The 20,189-nt window shown below is 34.9% G+C and overlaps 1 protein-coding gene and 1 pseudogene across 1 annotated transcript in view; one reads left to right on the forward strand and one right to left on the reverse strand.

Annotated features, from left to right (window-relative positions):
- The first annotated feature begins 1,489 nt into the window (after positions 1–1,489).
- On the forward strand, positions 1,490–5,711 carry LOC120199293 (annotated as a pseudogene).
- Positions 5,712–5,991: 280 nt separating this feature from the next.
- LOC120199294 (aspartic proteinase 39-like) overlaps positions 5,992–20,189 on the reverse strand; it is a 19,832-nt gene continuing 5,634 nt past the window's right edge. Inside the window, exons 9-11 of the mRNA XM_039200420.1 lie at positions 6,553–6,624; positions 6,210–6,390; positions 5,992–6,178 (exon numbers count right to left, since the gene is read on the reverse strand). Coding sequence (XP_039056351.1) covers positions 6,230–6,390; positions 6,553–6,624 — 233 coding nt within the window. The 3' untranslated portion in view covers positions 5,992–6,178; positions 6,210–6,229. The remainder of the gene's footprint in view (positions 6,179–6,209; positions 6,391–6,552; positions 6,625–20,189) is intronic.

The following is a 20,189-nucleotide window of genomic DNA, read 5'->3' on the forward strand; positions in this document are numbered from 1 at the left end:
TTACATTTCCGGAAACTAATTATTAACATAATGTTAGTGATCTAATTGAAATTAAAATAGTATTAATGATTATTCTTTTTAAATAATTTGTTAATTAAAATAGAACACACGAGGATCAGTTAGTTTAAACAAATGAAAATAAAAGTCTTAATATAAAAATAAATAAAAGGCTTAATATAAAATAAGTGTTATCGAAAAAATATTTTAGTGTTTAAATTTTTTTCGCTAAAATAGGTACCTAACGTTAGGGTTGAGTAACGAAACCGAGAAAATCGAAAAACCGACACGAATCGAGTAAAACGGTTCGGTTTGACATTATACGGTTCGGTTTTCGATTCGGTTTAAAGTCTTCATTCTTTTGATTCGGTTCGGTTCGGGTTTTCCATATAGAACCCATTTGTTCCATATTGAACCGAATAGGAAATTTTTTTAAAAAAAATTATAGTTTCAAGTGATTTTTTCATTGAAAAACCGATAAACCGAACCGAACCGAAAAACTCGAACCGTTAAAAAAATCAAACCGAACCGAAAAAATCGATTTCGGTTTTTTCAGTTTTTTAACCAATCGGTTTCGGTTTAAATATTAAAAAACCGTTTATTTCGGTTCGGTTCAATTTTTGATAAAAAACCAAACCGAACCGAATACACCCCTACCTAACGTATTTTTCGTTACTATTTAGGTGTCTAAAATTTTCTTTGTTACATTTTTAGGTATCCAACGCCAACCGTCATTAAAAATTACCATTAAATGACATGTGTCTAGTTCTGGTAATTTTAAGAATTTTTATTTAAAATAAAAAAATTAATTTAAAAACCAATTAAAAACCCTAAACTTTTAAAAACTTCATTTTAATCCCTTAGCTACCGCCGGTCATCATCAATACCGTCAATCAACTGATCACCTAACGACGTATAGTCGGCCAACCACCCACGACCAAAACCTTCATGCTTTCGCAACCGATCAAATGCCAAAAATGTTGTACTTGAAAATTTTTGTTTTAGGGTTTCAAAACCATAAAAATCCCTTAGATCAATTACAGTAATCGGTTGTTTGATCGGATGTGGTGGTTGGTCATTTGCCGTTTGATCGATTGCGGCAAAGAGGGGAAGAAGAAAAGTGGGGAAGGAGAAAGGGGAAAGATGGGGGAGAAACACACCTATGCTTTTTTTTTAAATATAAAATATTTTTAAAAAAATTAAAAATATAATAAATGTGACAAATATTACTTAATGAGATTTATTTAACGACATTTAATATCCCGGGCACTAATAACGTAAAAATGTTAGACATCTAAAATGATAATAAATTTTTTTTAAAAAAATTATTTTTAACCAAAAAAAAATTAAACATTAAATTTTTTTTCGAGACATAATTTATATACAATTTTTTTATGCCAAAATAAAACGACAGTGAATCAAATTCTAAGCCACGTGAGCAATAAAATAGAATCAAATCGATTGGTAGTTTTAAAGCAAAAAACCAGCCTATCTGCCTGTTCACTTAAGGAGAAGAAACCAAAACTATGGCGCTAATTCCTTTTACTTCTTCTTATCCAAATCTTCTGCAATTATCTGTTAAACCTCCATCTCCTTCTCTACCTCTTTCTGTGCATTATCTTCTCTTTGGTTCTCCTTCTCCGTGTCCAATCGCTTGGCCGTTTTTGCTTCAAAAGAGCGGAGTTCCCTTACTTCCGGTCGCAGTGAATCCTTCTTCTTCTAAGAGCAAGATCAAGTGCTTTACTGCGGAAGAAGATCGTTTGAACCAAACGGAAACGTTGGCCGCTGAGAATGTTGGCACCGATGATGATGAATATGGAGGGATTGAAGATCCAAACTCGTAGCAGCACCATAGTTCTGCAGTTGCGACGCAAAGGATCATTTCCTCTTCCTGTGATACTATATTGCTTGGAATTCGTGAGCCTGTCTAGGAGGTTTTTATTTTTATTTTCCTTTATTTTAGTAAGATAAGTAGAATTTTACCTTTTTTGATTAATTTACAATCTTAGACGAAGATAGGTGCATCCAATTATGTATTATGTGCTAATTCTGACTGACGTTTCTAGAATTATTTATTATACTATTTTCTAATTACTAATTTGCTATTTTTCTTCGGGTTCTTGGATTGCATTCCATTTTTGTCTCTTTTTGTTCCTTTTTATTATTTTGAATGCTTTACAACTTCATTTATCATCTAAAACCCCTCTCTAAAGGTGTTAGAGGTGAAGTCAAATGGAGTAGTATCTACAAGGAAGATAAACCGACGTCAATTACTGAAATCAAGTGGTAATGTAATTTTTTCCATCTCTTTAGTGTTAAGCTTTACTTGCAGGAGAAAATCTGTCTTTTATTTACTTATTTGTTTATTGTGGATTTTGTTTTACGGTTTTCTTAGGTCTTCGTCCAAGAGACATCTGAAGTGTCGATCCATCATTGTTTTTTGACAAACTCGGGGCCGTCTCTTCTGGTAACTGCCATTTGTGCTGTCCTATCCTATGTATTGGCTTTGAGGGTCAGTTCTCCGCCATATATCTGTTCGTGTGCTTGCTAACTCATTTTTTCCCTCTTTCCTGTTCTAAGGTACGAGAGCACGCAATTCTACTTACTCTGGGATCATTACAAGCAATTGCAATGAGAGACTGTGTTCTTATATTTCATAGGTAACTTTGCATCTGTGCAAATACGATTTCATTGTGTCATCTCTTCAAAATGACCTGGTGAACTTGTTGCATGTGCTGGTCATTTTTAGTAAAGGCGGAAAGTCTTTTATAGACATGTTGTTTCCTTGACTGAATAACATGAATGGAGGGCATTGTATGCCATTCGAGCTTGAGGTTTGTATCTTTCTGAGGACCCTTGCTTTTATATGCTAATAAATGGGGGTGATTGTGTAGGGGGCCGGGAGTCACTGATTAGAAGCTATAATTTTGAACACCTGTACTTTTTCAGAGACATTTGGTGTGGAACTTTCAGGTTGTTGAAGCAGCATTACTTTCACGAATACAGCGTATGGAGCAGAGATTGATGGATGTAGAACCTCGTGTGAGTATGGAAACATAGTGAGTATTTTGTTGGTTTGTTTGTGTCGTTTCCTTTTCTCTTTTCTGGGATTTATGTTGAATTGAATAAATTCCATATGAAGCTGCAGACCACGAAAATCTTGAACATTTACTATAGTGGTTAAAAGCAAATTGAGTAAGTTCCAAGCGACTCTACAATGGGAAAAAATAGCCGATTCAAGAAAATATTTATAGACTCCGTGTTTTTTTTTTGTATATCTTTCCTCTCATCTGTCTCACAGAGACTTAAAAAACTTGTTGGCTTTCTCGTTAAAAATGCCTATTAAAAACATATGAGAGATATGCTTAATCAGCCATTTTTGGTTCACTTAAGATGTTACAATATTGTCCTATTCCTCTCACTGCTGCATATGGACCAAGTTGCTCTCGATCAACTTGAAACTTGTCTAGAAAATGCTTTTTGTTTGTTTACTATGAAATCTAAACAAGTTTAAGCTTGGTTATTCTGTTAAATAGGGGTGTGAGCAAGAGGGTGTTAAGCACTAGGCGTGTTTATCCTAACGATCATCGACTTTTAAACAACTAAGAAATATATTGAATACCGAATATAAAAGGGTTTTTTTATTTTAGAATTTTCATTAATTAATTATCCATGAATATCTTGAACTTTATACAGCAGCTTGTTATTGCTGTTTAAAAACAAATTTTACCAAGCTTAATTATGTAAAGGGTCAAACTTGTGCCTGATTAAGGCTTGAACAAGCTTATTTTAAATTGTGTTTAACTAATGAGAATCTTGTCTTGCTCATTTGGAAGTCTCATCTTGCATTATTATCAAGTACTCCAAGTATTCCTTACAAATTCACTATAAATGCATGTTTTCCCTAGAATATATTGTTTTACACCTAAACAATTCATTTTGTTCACTGTGATTAATTAAGAACTTACAAGTTTGTACCGTGTGTGCCTACAGTGTTGCTATGGGATAGCTTTTGATAATATGAACTTGTTTAATCATTACTGCTCTTTCATATGTGCAGGTTCAAACACTTCTTCAAGAGTTGCCTTACAAATTAACCGCCAACATATTGGAGCAATTTTGCATTAACAAGCAGACTCTGGTATTAGTAACTTTACAAAATTTTCTTTAGTTGTATAATAATAAATAGTTGATATCTTCATATTTTCTTTTTTGTCTTCTCATGCTAGGTTGAATTGGGTTCAAGAGCAGTGGCCCTTAGACAAATGCTGCTTGATCTTTTGGAGGACCCCCATGAAATACGTCGAATATGTATTATGGGAAGAAACTGTACTTTGATAAAGGGAACTGATGACATGGAATGTTCTGTACCCTTAGAAAAACTGATTGCTGAAGGTAAACTCTTCTCATTAATCTCAGTTTAGACGTGTTCTTTAGAAAAGTTCTAATTTGGTTTGGTTTGGTCATTTTTCGGAAGAGGAGGAAGAGATCGAGATGCTTTTGGAAAATTATCTTCGAAGGTTTTTCTTGTGTTCCACTTATGATGCATTTCGTGTATGTAGTTTGTGCATCAAACAGGTTATCGTTTATATGCTTCATTTTTATATTCTTGATGGTCTTCAGCTTGGGTTGCTAGAGCTTTTTAAAGGCCCAAATTTCCCAGTGATATAAACAAGGCATAAACTAGATGAGGATGTATATAGGTTTGGTTAACACAAGAGTAATAAATAGAGTTTCTTAGAAGAGGCTGACTGTTAGTTCCATTTTCACTGGCCAGGCAGAAGGGCTTATTATGTGCATGTTCTTCTGTCAGTGGCTGTAACTGGTTACAATTTACTGTTGCATTTGCAGATGTGAATCTTGCCATGGTCAGGCTGAATGGCTTCTTAATTTTGCAAAAGAAATGGAAGATTCTATTGCTGTCAACTTAAGGTGGTGATGAAGTTTGATTTTCTTAGGTTTTCAGAATCACCTTTTTGTTTGGGATATTGCTTTTCAGCATCACGATTTCATTTCGGATTTCTTAGTACTTTATCCTCTAAAATCCCAAGTTCTTCTCATCTGTGATAATGATAATTTGAATGTTCAGATCCATATCTAACGTATTTTTTATTTGCATCTGAATCCACAATCCTCTAACTATTGAATTAGTTTTCACTGTTTTTAACTGTTCTTATCAGCTCTCGGAGGCTTGAGGTAAACAGAGTGGAACTACTTCAGGTGGGGACATTTTGTGTGGCAGTCGGTGCTCTAGTAGCAGGTTTGTCCTTCCCTCACCAAGAAAAATAGAAACCAACCTCTATTGATTATTATGTGACGATAAAATTGTTTTTGTTTGAGTATAGTTTTAGGTTAGTCCATGGATTTATCCATGTCAAGAGGCTCAAGACTATACTTCCTGCTTTTCAGGTATATTCGGCATGAACTTGAGGTCCTACCTCGAAGAACATATGATATGATTGTCATAAGATGTTTCTAACATTCTGTATCTTCTTACTCCGTATCCACATGGTTCTCACTTTTGTCATGCTAACACCATTCATTTGCAGTTTGCCTTCTGGCTAACCACAACAGGGATTATTGTTGGTGGTGTTGTGGCATTTTTTCTCATATCTGAGAGCTAGGAGAACACTTTAAATTGAGGTAAGATGTCGAGTACCTTCAACTAGGAAAATGTTATATGCACCTATGCACAATTGTACAGAGTCGGAATTATTGTCTCCTTAGTAGAACAGAGGACTAAAAATCCTTCGTTTGTATGAATATTTACTCTACAAATTGACATGGATCGACATAATACATATACTTATTTTAGATACCTTATTTATTTATTTATTCAAAAGAGCAAAGAATATGTTCTAATGTGTCTATTATTAAAAGAAAAAAAATTGCTCATCTTTCCCCTTGTTTTTTATTTGTTCAGTGTGGTTCCTCGCAGTAAAAAAAAAGAATGCTAATACTTCATGCATATTAATTTAAAAGAGAAAATCTATAACTTTACATGGCTGATGAAGATTCAATGGAAAGACACAATCAACTACATTACAAACTAAGCAGCCGGACACAACTTCTGCAACGGGTTGATTTAGGTTCATGCTTGCTATTGAAGCTCGAGTTCGAGCTTCAGTCGTTGACGTTGATGCGGATCAAATAACTCATCAGTTGCTGTCGAGATTGCTATTAGTGCGATCAGGCAAGAACTGTAAATTCCAGAATCCTTGCCGTATACGTGTTATGAAAACGGTAGATCAGCAAGAACAAAAATGTGCAGAAGTAAAGCTAAGGTGTTCCGAAGTTGATCCAGTGATGAACCTTCATTGTCCATCTGCTTCGCGTCGACAAATTCGGTTGTTCCTTTATCAATAGTTGCAGAGACATTAACAGATGATGAACCTAATCACACACACACACAGAGCGGATTCATGTTTATGAATTATATCATCTTTCATTATTAGTAATTAATTTGCTCCTCCATTGAACCCGGAGTTCAGCCTACTAAGTTGGATCATATAGTAAGAGATTGGATACAGTAAGGCCAGGAAAATTTACACTTACAGTCATAGTTCTTCCATCCGATCCTTTGTTTTGCCAGATCGTAAACAAAGATTTTGTCTCTCAGAACAAGATATGCGAAACAAAAGATAACAGAACATTATCCGTGTTGTGGCTTTTAACATGGAGACAAAAAATTCATCGAGCTTGATTGAATCGTCATTATAATTTCATGCGCTAGGTAATGTCAATGCTTCAGATATCTAATCATCTGATCGGAACATTACGGAAATGGAACACTTTCCCAAAGGTTCCTGTAGACACCCGTTTTTGTCCGGGTCTTTTTTATTATTATTTATTATTATTATTATTATTTATTATTATTATGTTTATTAATTACATATTACAATTTTTGTAGGCCACTAAGCCCAGATTACAGAAGGTCCATTCCCGGAGCCCAACTAGCTAAACCTAATGGCCCAGTACCCTGAACCAACCCATCAGATTAGGGTTTTAAACCCTAAAACAGATTAGGGTTTCAAACCCTAAAACAAATTAGGGTTTCAAACCCTAATCCCCTAATGGCAGCCGCCGACCTAACTCATCAGCAAGCCAGCCAGCCGCCTCTGGCTATTTAGCTTCCCCAGCCTTGCGTGGTCTTCACCGGTCACTCCCGAGCCGAGTGAGCCGCCGCTGGTGAGTTCTCGAGCCACTGCCAATCTCTCCAGTTCATCCGTCATCCACAGTGACCCTCAACAGTGAGATAGCAGAGAAATCAATTAAAAATTAGAAAAATCCAAGCAAATCTAATCAAATCCAAGAGATGACAGCATGAGTATAGGGATATCATTCCCTACGAACTCAACCATCCATCAGTTAGAAGATATCAACACATGCATCAATAAAAGAAAGAAACCGAAGAAAAAAGGGGTATCTATTCGAACCACAACCGAAAAAAAAGAAAAAAAAGAGGAGTAGGAGAGGATAATACCTTCATCGGAGGAGTGCCGGAAAGCCAAGTGGTCGCCGGAGTTCAAAGCTTTCGAGAGGTATAATCTTGGATCTAGGGTTGTTAGGTGGTTTTTAGAGGAAAATGGTTTAGGTTTCTGGTAAAGGAGGGTGAGGGGATGCTTTTGGGACCATCTGGTCCCTTCGGCCGCCGCGCCAGCAGTCGTGCGTCGCTGCTTGCTACCGCAAGCTCAGCCGGGTCCCTCTCTCCGATGAGAGGAGTTTAAGAGATTTTTGAATCTCTCTCTCCTCTCTATTTTGATAAGAGATGAGAAATGGGATGAATGGGTAAGCAAGCCCGATCTTGGGCTTATATTATTCAATCAAAACGGCGCCGTTTCAGCAAGGGACCTTCAGCGTGTTTTTATCTTGTGGGGTAACTACACGTTTAGTCCCCCGCGCTTTGTAATATAATTATTAAGCCATATAATGAAGTTATATATTATTTGATTTCGAGCCTTTATTTTTCCTTCCTTACATTTTAGTCCTGCTATTACCTGTTATGCTATTCTGGTTATATGTGACTTTGGTCCCAATATTTATAATCATTTCAATTTAGTCACGGGTTTTTGTGTGTTGCTTATTTTTTGTGAACGTTCGAATTTGGATATGATATTTATGTATCTTACATTTTAGTCACTGATCATGTGTTGTTTTTTTTATGTTCGAATTTGACAGCAACATTTGTAAATCTTTCATTTTGGTCATTGTTTTACTTTTGGTTTAATTTTTTATTCAGCCTTCATGTTTATATTTTTAATGCAATCTAGTCCTAAGTATTATTTATGGGTTATTTATATTTCTGGTTCATGTATTTATTTAATGTTTGCTATCTGGGCTCTTCTTTATTTATAATTATTGTTTGGCCTGTTAAGTTTCTATTATTTTCATCTTAGTCCCTAATCTTATTTGTGTATGATTTGCATACTGTTTAATATTTTGTTCTTGGCCCTGGATTATTTGTTTTATTTGTTGTTTATTCCTTTAGGTTTTTATTATTTTTATTTTGGTACCTTAAAATCAAATGTGATTATTTATATTTGTGTTTAGATCTGTAATATTTTATTTTGTTCTAGTCCTGTATGTATATGTATTTTGTTTATTACAACTATCAATGTTATTTTACGTACATTATCAATCTTATATGTTGTAAGTGTTTATTTATGATTTTCAAATTATATTTTGTTTTCATTGTTTCCTTTATCTATCGATTTGTTTTGAATAATTTCAAGAACACGTATGCGTAGAATGGGCGTGGAAAGTACCACTTGATCGAAGTGGTGTGATCCGGTACGGCATTTTAACGACATAGAAACTTGAAATAAGTCGAGTATATTTTGCTAATTAATTTGTTCAAACGATGCAATGTGTGTTATTTTAAGTGACAATTTATTTTATTTTATGTGAATGTAAATTTCAAATTTTTAATTTGTATTCAATTCACGTTTTTTTAGTTAATCAATTTACTCGTATGTAAACATCGTTTTTAGTTATATTTGATTCGCAATTTTTTACATAATCAATGGTAGAATATTCTTTTACAAAAGAGAAATAGTTGAAATAGCTTTCCCGACGGAGGATTGCAAATTTCAAGATTTCTTATCAAGTTAAAGGATTTTATTTAAATAGTTAACTCGAAGTAAATTAATTAAATTTCAATAAATGGATCGTAATTTAACTTTATATTCGATTTTTAATTTCCATCATCACGACGATATGTAAGCGATACAGTACCAATTTTGGGCGCTGTGGGGTGCTAATCCTTCCCCACGCGTAACCGACTCCCGAACCCATCAAATCAATTTTCTGGTAAACGCAGACCCCTTTTTGTCTTTAAAAATGTTTTTTCTTAAAATTATTTTGAAAGACGTTTTTAGGTATTCGACCTGCCTAATCTAAAGGTCGATGGCGACTCCATTTTCAATTTAATTTTAATTAATCCAAAATCACCCAATTTTTCCATATAAAAGTCATAATCGTTTTTTTAAAATAATATTTAATTGTTTTACTTAAAAATGGTTATGACAGCTTGGCGACTCCGCTGGGGACTTTTTTTAGAGAGTCAGGCTGTATGTCGTTTACATATTGTCATCTTGGTGGAAATTATGATTTCTAGTTTTAGTTAATTTATGATCCGTTTATTGAAATTTTTAATTGCTTCGTTTTTTGTCGTACTAACATTTTATTTTTGGCTTTCAGCTTTGTCAGGATTTTATCATTTTTTCCTTGTTTTGTTTCCTTTTGGGTCGAAGGTAGGTATGTTCCTCCTCACACATCACATACATGTGCATAACATAAGCTCCAGACACGAGCTTCGATCCAAATTAGTCGGGGTGAGTGCTTTACTCTCGTAAGAATTTATTCTTCGTATGAGTTTTAGCAAATAACCCATGGGATACATATCTTATACCTTCGTAGGGATTTATTCCTCGTATGGGTATAAGACATTGAATCCCCTCGAATTGAACTCGTTCCGTTAGAAACCTGTAATGGGTGAGGATCGAGGGTTTGGCAGCCCAAGGGGGCACCGACATCAAGGACAATTCGAGTCCCTTTTTTCCGTTAGAGCCGAAACCAAGCATATAGTGAACCGTCGAACGATCACCCTAGGTATAGTCATACCGAACCTTTGTCCGTCAGTAGGTACCCAAAATAGGTGTACACGAAGGAGGAGCGATTCTAAACCTTAACCATTTAAATTTGTAGAATATATTTTTTTTTTCCGAATAAAGCATGCGAACTAGATACCATGCAGTTAGGACCAATTTCTTGAAAATAGATCATTTTGGGTAGATAGCATGTCCGGGTAGGATTGTTATTTAATTGAAAGCATGTTTGGGAAGATATCATGACGGGGTAGGTGTTATATCCATCTCTGAATTACATTTTTATTTGTATCAATTATTTTACATGTACTAACTTATTTTTCTCTTTTGTTTGTGTATACTAACTTATTTCTTCTCATTTGTTTGTGTCAATTTGTCATTTGCATTGCATTGCATTGCATCATCATAATGCAAAAGTGTTGATCCGTAAGGGGATATTCGAGAGAAAATTTTCACAAGAAGAGATAAAAGTTTTCAATCAAGCGATCACATACACAGACATGCATCGAGGGCTAAAAAGAAGTCCAGAGTATAAGAATGAGATTTTCTCGAATATCGTGCATCATTCGAGACTGATATGATAATCCACTGATCTAAGGAATAATCCAACAGTAGATTCTCATCCACAATTATTCCATCGTTAACTATCAGGGAGTGAAGCACAAACTTCAGCATAGCCGAGGCATTAACGGAGTCAGATTACAGAACGCTTGAGGGGCATCATTATTGAGGACGAAGATCCGATATGAAGCAGTGATCCATTCCAGGCTCACCATCTAAGCGAAGACATGTCTGTAAAGTGGACTGTCTTGTAATGTGAAATTTTTTATCTCTGGTGGAAATTGTTCTACGGTATTTATCGTTGGGATCAATATTTTTGCATCCGCATTTGTATCATTGCATTTTATTCAACATTCATTTAAGCATCGTTACGTGCATTAATCATACCTTGTGGGAAACTTTGAGGAAGCGCTTCTAACTGTGCAACTGCATTCACACAGTATTGAAAATGGATGCAAAATTTGAGGAATTGAAGAAAGAGCTGAACGAGAGTTTGCAAAAGTTGCAAGCAGAGTGGGAGGTTAAAATGGAGCAGATGCAAAAGACCACCGTGGATCGTATCTTGCAAAACCAAAAAAGACCTAGTTGACCAAATGGTAGCAAAGATGGCTGAGCTCAACCAAGAAAAAGGCAAAGAAAATATTTCATTAACCCGTGAAACAGTTAAATGTGTGAAAGCACAGGCTAGTTCGCAACCAATTATCTCGCCCAACAGGATTCCTAGTCACCTAGCGACGAGAAGAGCCAAGAACGAGATCCCAGATAATTTGAAACAGTGGTGCAGAGAGACATTCCATGGAATGAGAAGACAAAACTCTCACAACGGGATGGATGCAACAGAACTAGTACTAGTTCCTAACCTGGTGCTTCCGCCCAAATTCAAGATGCCCGAGTTTGAAAAGTATAGTGGAACCAGTTGCCTTAATTCACATCTCACGATGTTTATCCAAAGGATGACTGGATACACCAACAATGATCCGATGTTGATCCACTGTTTCCAAGATAGTTTGATTGGACCCGCTTCTAGGGGGTATAATCAACCGAGTCATACTCAAGTCCGCTCCTGGAGGGATTTGGCTAGTGCTTTTCTGGGCCAATACAAGCACATGATTAATATGGCCCCCGATCGAATAATGCTTCAGAATATGAAGATGAAGAATTATGAGAGTTTCCGACAATATGCTCAACGATGGAGGGATGTCGCATCTCAAGTGCATCCACCAATGGCTGAAAGAGAGTTCATCACTCTATTCATCGATACATTGAAGTCTCCATATATCGACTACATGATAGGGGTTGCCACTAAGAGTTTCTCTGACATTGTCATGTGTGGAGAAATGATCGAAAGAGCAGTCAAGAATGGCCAGATAGGAGGCACTAGTCATTTCGACAATGAGGAAAGAGATGATATTAACATTGAAGGATCTTATCTAGCTAATCTGGGGACCAAACCTCATAAGGCATTCTGTCGCATCGATCCAATCCCAATGACATATGAGGAATTGCTCCCAATGCTAGTTGAGAGGAACTTTGTGACTCCAGTTCAATCCAAACCAAGAGATACCCCATATCCTGAAGGCCATGATATTAACGCCATATGCAGCTATCATGTTGGGAGCTCGGGGCATACCACTGACAACTGCAAGACACTAAAGCACAAAATCCATAATATGTTTTATTCAGGGGTATCCTAATACTAAGCCAGAGAAGTCATTGCATCAACCACTTGCATCCATAGAGATTGTTTTGTTTGAACTCGTTTTTGTTCTTTCTTCAATATTTGCTTAAATATTTTTAATCTTTGATGACTGAGATGATGATACATTCTAAGGTTAAATAATTGAACAAATTTTAATCTTTAGTTCTTTGAATATCGAATGAATTACATATTCTTTTAATTCTTCAAGAATTATAGATTTTTGACATATGGCAAGATTAGACCTATTTTATTCTGTCTAAACCCAAAATAAAATCTCTCCATTTTTACCCGAAATAATTCCTGGTCACTACCAAATAACCAATTTTTGACATTCTATCTCTTTGGGACCTTGAAATATTCTTTCCACCTTGAAACACTGTATTTATTTTTTTGAGACACAAAAGTCATACCCATACCTTTCTTTGAGCCAATAAAGTCACCATCGTCTTCTTAGACGTAAAACCAACATTTTTCTACCAATAAAACTTACAGACATTGAGTACAAGATGTTCACTTGAACATAAACATTCCTACAAAGAAGACACCGTGTGGGGCATCTCACATCAATTTTCTGAAGACGAGCATGAGCAATTGAGACATGTTGAGAGCAAGAAGCGAAGAGAAAAAATAGAATTCTTTCTATCATGCATTAATTACTGTTTTCATTTAAATAAAAATTAATCCTAAAATTTATCCCCTGGGGATACCTCTTCTGCAAGGACTTCTGTGTATGAGATGATGAACGGCTTTCTTTCTTTATCCCTTCACAAAAGGAGAAAATATCCCTTGTGTCCCCATTTGAGCCTGAATGATATTTCTTCTGATTCAACCATAATCAAGGATCACCCTCCATATTGGGGGGCAAGTTAGAGGAAATCTGCTCGTATGAGTGAAGACCATTGATCCAGATAAGATACCAAAAGGTGAACCAAATACACAGTGCAAAGATCATATTAAAGCGAAGAGAAAAGAAAAGCAAAGAGAAAGAAACAAAGTGAAAAAAAAGTACAGAAAGTGGACAAAGAGCACATACAAAGAGTCTCTCGACTTAAATGGCACATCAATTTTCAAACTATGAGATTGATCCAGAATTAGTTCACCAGAAGATCATAAAACATCAAGAGAAGACAAAGGACTCATACGAGCATATTCAAATTGAGCAAAACAAGATCGAAGGCATCAGAATTAATTGATCCTTGGTTCAAATACCCTTAAAACACATGTTTGGGCCTTTTATCCCTTTCTTTCATAACCCTGAACCATGACCTACATTACGTGTCTTACAAGTCCCTTCTAATCATACATGGATTTCTAAACAGAAGAGACTATCTTCATATTTCATCCCGTCCGTCAGGATTAATCTTTTATTTTCAAAAAAGTTTTCTAAAATCTTTAATGCATGATAGAGAAAAATAACAAAGGGGGGTTAAAGACGTAAAATTCTGAGTAACGTCTTGAAACCAAAGGAGGATTCGAGTTGAAAACCTGAAAGGGCGGCTCGAATATGAAGATTATTACATAGGAGACGATTGCTCAAATCCCTTGATGAGGCATCACACAACATGAATGAGAACATGAGAGTTGGGAGTCAGAGAACACTTCCAATAACTGAGTACAGAAGCTACTCCATCAGATCAGAGAACATCAAATAAATGAGAATATCATACCTTTGACCAAAAATAACCACTTGAGATTTTTTTATCCTTCCTTACTTAACCATCTCTCAAAGATAGCATTGATCTTGACACTTGTCAAATAGCTATAATTTATTGAAGGATTACAATTGTAATTAATTCTTTGATATCCAATGAACTCTTGTTCTATGATTGTCAATTGTGAAACCTAAAAAGGGGCAATTTTCAAAACTTTTGATTAAACATTTTCAAAACTATTGATATTTTCAGACTTTTGAAAATAAAAGAAGAAGAAAAACATTTTCAAACAAGATAATCTCTCTGGAGGCGTATCTTGGAATTCAAAAAAAAATATCTATCTGAAGCTCAAGATCGAAGCTGGGGCAAGAGAAGCTAAATTTTAGGGCAAAATTTGATGGAATAAACAAATGGTCTCAGGTCAAGGTTTGTAAGAGTACACATTGGTGGAAATACGGACAAGTTGAATCAATGATAGAGTGAAGACTGCTCTCGCGATCATTCTCCTTCTAGATCGAGAAAAGTATACACATACATACATACATACATACATACATACATACATACATATATATACACATACATACATGATACATAAAATTTGTATCAAACATTTATCATCATGTGTATTAAAGACATTTTTCTCCTCACTTGAGGAAAAATTCGAAAAAAAAATCAAATAAATTTCATATTGACATCTATCATAACATCCAAGATAGTTAGTCAAAAATGCATCATTCTGATCTTTTCAGGAAATAAGAGCTCGAAATAACCAGATGTTTTCAACCTGAAAGAACAATGCAATCCACATATTTGGCTTCCTGAAGTCAACAATCAGATCTTCTGAAGACGTTTCCTCAACATGCAGGAATCAATAGACAAACTTTGAGCTATTGAGATTATTTTCTTTAAAAAAAACAAAGTGTCGTCTCACTAGAGATAGTTTTCTTAAAAACAAATTTTATTTGGTCTCGCTTGAGACAACTTTCTCTTTAAAACAAATTATGTCTCGCTTGAGACATTTTCCACAAATTTTGAGAATTTTAAAACAAATTGCGTCTCGCTTGAGACATTTTTCCTTTGAGATACAAATTTTGAATTTGATTCACTTAAAACAAAATTAATCTCACCTTAGATTGTTGTTTCTTTCAAAACAAATTTCGTCTCGCTTGAGACCTTTTCCCTTTGAGATCCAAATTTCGAATTTGTTTCACATTAAACAAAGTTGATCTCACTTTGAGATCGTTTTCTCAAAAACAAACTTTGTCTCGCTTGAGACAATTTCTCTAGAAACAAATTTTGTCTCATTTGAGACTATATCTTAAAGCAAATTTCGTCTCGCTTGAGACATCATTTTCTCTCATAATACAAATTTCAAGGTTGTTGTACTTAAAGCAAAATTAATATCACTTGAGATTTTCAAAGCTGATTTGTCTCGCACGAGACAGTTTCCCTTTTAACAAATCCTGAAATTGTTTCATTTGAAACAAAATAAACACTTTTGAAAACACCTTTGAGATTATTTCAATATAAACAAAATCGACAATATTTGAATCTTTTAAAACGATTTTTTTTGTCTCTCTTGAGACAGTTTCTCTTGAAAAAATCTTTGAGTTTGTTCCTCTTGAAAAAATCTTGAAGTTTGCTCCTTTTGAATAAAAATCTTGGAGTTTGTTCCTTTTGAATAAAATCTTTGAGTTGTTTCTTTTGAAAAAAAAAACTTTGAGTCTATTTATTTTGAAACAAAGTTTTGTCTCTCTTGAGACAATTTCGTGAAAAATCTTTGAGTTTGAAACAAAGTTTTGTCTCTCTTGAGACAATTTCGTGAAAAATCTTTGAGTCTGAAACAAAGTGTTGTCTCTCTTGAGACAATTTCGTGAAAAAATCTTTGAGATTGTTTTTTTGAAACAAAAATCTTTGAGTTTGTTTCTTTGGAAACAAAATTTTGTCTCTCTTAAGATAATTTCTTTTGAAACAAAAATCTTTGAATCTGTTTCTCTTAAAATGAATTTTGTATCTCTTGAGACCGTTTCTCTGAAGTAAATCTTTGAATATGTTCATTTTGAAAATCTTTGAGTTTGTTTCTCTTAACAAAATCATCTTTGAGTCTATTTCTTTAAAAACAAATGTTGTCTCTCTTGAGACAGTTTCTAATGAAAAACCAACCTTTGAGATTGTTTCCTTTGGAAAAAAATTCGTCTCACTTAAGACGGAACCCATCTTTGAGTCTGTTTCTTTTTAAACAAAATTTTATTTCTTAAAGGCAATTTCTTTTGAAAAAAAACTTTGAGTTTGTTTCCTTTGAAACAAAATTTTGACTTTCGAGACAACTTCTTTTGAAAATACCCACCTTTGAGATCGTTTCTATTAAAACAAATTTTGACTCCTTTGAGGCAGTTTCTCTAGAAATACAAAATCTTTGAGTTTGTTTCTCTTGAAATAAAACCATCTTTGAGTCGTTTCCCTTGAAACGAATTTTGTCTCTTGAAACATTTTCTCTTAAAACAAGATCATCTTTGAGTTTGTTTCTCTGGAAACAAGGTTTTATCCCTTAAAACAGTTTCTTTCGAAGAAAAATCTTTGAGTCTGTTTCTTTGGAAACAAAATTTTGTCTCACTAAGATACAATTTTCTGAAAAACAAAGTTTTGTCTCTTATGACAATGTCTTTAAAAAAAAAAATCATTGAATCTCTTTCTTTGGAAACAAAATTTTGTTTTTCTCGAGACAATTTCTTTTGAGAAAAATCTTTGAGTTTGTTTCTTTGGAAACAAAATTTATCATCTTTGAATCTGTTTCCCTTGAAACAAAACAAACATATTTGAGATCGTTTCCCTTGAAATGAATTTTGTCTCATTTGAGACAGTTTCCCATGAAACACCGATCTTTGAGAACGTTTCCCTTAAAAAACAAATTTTGTCTCGCTTGAGACAATTCCCTTTAAATGCCATCTTTGGGTTGTTTCCTTTGAACGAATCTTGTCTCTTCGAGACAGTTGCTTTGGAAAAACTTATCTTTGAGTTATTTCACTTGAAACAAAGCAAATATCTTTGAGATCATTTCTCTTGAAACGAATTTTGTCTCCCTTGAGACAATTTTTATCAAAATCCAATCTTTGAGTTTGTTTCTATTGAAACACATCTTTGAGTTGGTTTCTCTTGAAACCATAGCTCCTAAAGATGGCCAGCCGTCCTCATCATGTAGGAACCGTGTCATCCCCAGACCAGATTTCCTTATCACGTAGGAGCCGTGTCAACCATAGATAACCAGCCGTCCTCATCACGTAGGAACCGTGTTATCACCTTAAGATGGCCAGAACTCTTCATCACGTATGAGCCGTGTCATTCCCAGACCAGATCTCTTATCACGTAGGAGCGTGTCAACCATAGATAACCAGCCGTCCTCATCACGTAGGAACGTGTTATCACCTTTAGATGGCCAGAACTCTTCATCACGTATGAGCCGTGTCATTCCCCGACCAGATGTCCTCATCACGTAGGAACCGCGTTAATCTTAAAACGACCCGAACTCTTCATCACGTATGAGTAGTGTCGTCCCCAACAACCAAAATTATCTAATTTCTAAGGGAGAACCAGACAAAAATGTGATCTTGTCGTCTTGCCCTATTCTTGTTAACACAAGAATGGGCAAAGAGGGGCAGCTGTAGAACCGTTTTTGTCCGGGTCTTTTTTATTTTATATATATTATTTATTATTATTATATTTTATTATTATGTTTATTAATACATATTACAATTTTTGTAGGCCACTAAGCCCAGATTACAGAAGGTCCATTCCCGGAGCCCAACTAGCTAAACCTAATGGCCCAGTACCCTGAACCAAACCATCAGATTAGGGTTCAAACCCTAAAATAGATTAGGGTTTCAAACCTAAAACAGATTAGGGTTTCAAACCCTAATCCCCTAATGGCAGCCGCCGACTAACTCATCAGCAAGCCAGCCAGCCGCCTCTGGCTATTTAGCTTCCCCAGCCTTGCGTGGTCTTCACCGGTCACTCCGAGCCGAGTGCGCGCTGGTGAGTTCTCGAGCCACTGCCAATTCTCCAGTTCATCCGTCATCCACAGTGACCCTCAACAGTGAGATAGCAGAGAAATCAATTAAAAATTAGAAAAATCCAAGCAAATCTAATCAAATCCGAGATGACAGCATGAGTATAGGGATATTCCCTACGAACTCAACCATCCATCAGTTAGAAGATATCAACACATGCATCAATAAAAGAAAAAGAAGAAAAAAAGGGGTATCTATTCGACCACAACCGAAAAAAAAAGAGAGGGTCGGCGAGGATCCTTCATCGGAGGAGTGCCGGAAAGCCAAGTGGTCGCCGGAGTTCAAAGCTTTCGAGAGGAAATCTTGGATCTAGGTTGTTAGGTGGTTTTTAGAGGAAAATGGTTTAGGTTTCTGGTAAAGGAGGGTGAGGGGTCGGCCGCCGCGCCAGCAGTCGTGCGTCGCTGCTTGCTACCGCAAGCTCAGCCGGGTCCCTCTCTCCGATGAGAGGAGTTTAAGAGATTTTTGAATCTCTCTCCTCTCTATTTTGATAAGAGATGAGAAATGGGGATGAATGGGTAAGCAAGCCCGATCTTGGGCTTATATTATTCAATCAAAACGGCGCCGTTTCAGCAAGGGACCTTCAGTGTTTTTATCTTGTGGGGTAACTACACGTTTAGTCCCCCGCGCTTTGTAATATAATTATTAAGCCATATAATGAAGTTATATTATTTGATTTCGAGCCTTTATTTTTCCTTCCTTACATTTTAGTCCTGCTATTACCTGTTATGCTATTCTGGTTATATGTGACTGGTCCCAATATTTATAATCATTTCAATTTAGTCACGGGTTTTTGTGTGTTGCTTATTTTTTGTGAACGTTCGAATTTGGATATGATATTATGTATCTTACATTTTAGTCACTGATCATGTGTTGTTTTTTTTATGTTCGAATTTGACAGCAACATTTGTAAATCTTTCATTTTGGTCACTGTTTTACTTTTGGTTTAATTTTTTATTCAGCCTTCATGTTTATATTTTAATGCAATCTAGTCCTAAGTATTATTTATGGGTTATTTATATTTCTGGTTCATGTATTTATTTAATGTTTGCTATCTGGGCTCTTCTTTATTTATAATTATTGTTTGGCCTGTTAAGTTTCTATTATTTTCATCTTAGTCCCTAATCTTATTTGTGTATGATTTGCATACTGTTTAATATTTTGTTCTTGGCCCTGGATTATTTGTTTATTTGTTGTTTATTCCTTTAGGTTTTATTATTTTATTTTGGTACCTTAAATCAAATGTGATTATTTATTTGTGTTTAGATCTGTAATATTTTATTTTGTTCTAGTCCTGTATGTATATGTATTTTGTTTATTACAACTATCAATGTTATTTTACGTACATTATCAATCTTATATGTTGTAAGTGTTTATTTATGATTTTCAAATTATATTTGTTTTCATTGTTTCCTTTATCTATCGATTTGTTTCGAATAATTTCAAGAACATGTATGCGTAGAATGGGCGTGGAAAGTACCACTTGATCGAAGTGGTGTGATCCGGTACGGCATTTTAACGACATAGAAACTTGAAATAAGTCGAGTATATTTTGCTAATTAATTTGTTCAAACGATGCAATGTGTGTTATTTTAAGTGACAATTTATTTTATTTTATGTGAATGTAAATTTCAAATTTTTTAATTTGTATTCAATTCACGTTTTTTAGTTAATCAATTTACTCGTATGTAAACATCGTTTTTAGTTATATTTGATTCGCAATTTTTTACATAATCAATGGTAGAATATTCTTTTACAAAAGAGAAATAGTTGAAATAGCTTTCCCGACGGAGGATTGCAAATTTCAAGATTTCTTATCAAGTTAAAGGATTTTCTTTAAATAGTTAACTCGAAGTAAATTAATTAAATTTCAATAAATGGATCGTAATTTAACTTTATATTCGATTTTTAATTTCCATCATCACGACGATATGTAAGCGATACAGTACCAATTTTGGGCGCTGTGGGGTGCTAATCCTTCCCCACGCGTAACCGACTCCCGAACCCATCAAATCAATTTTCTGGTAAACGCAGACCCCTTTTTGTCTTTAAAAATGATTTTTCTTAAAATTATTTTGAAAGACGTTTTTAGGTATTCGACCTGCCTAAT

This window comes from Hibiscus syriacus, unplaced genomic scaffold, assembly GCF_006381635.1.
Source record: "Hibiscus syriacus cultivar Baekdansim isolate YM2019G1 unplaced genomic scaffold, ASM638163v2 tig00005406_pilon, whole genome shotgun sequence".
Classification (NCBI taxonomy): Eukaryota; Viridiplantae; Streptophyta; class Magnoliopsida; order Malvales; family Malvaceae; genus Hibiscus; species Hibiscus syriacus.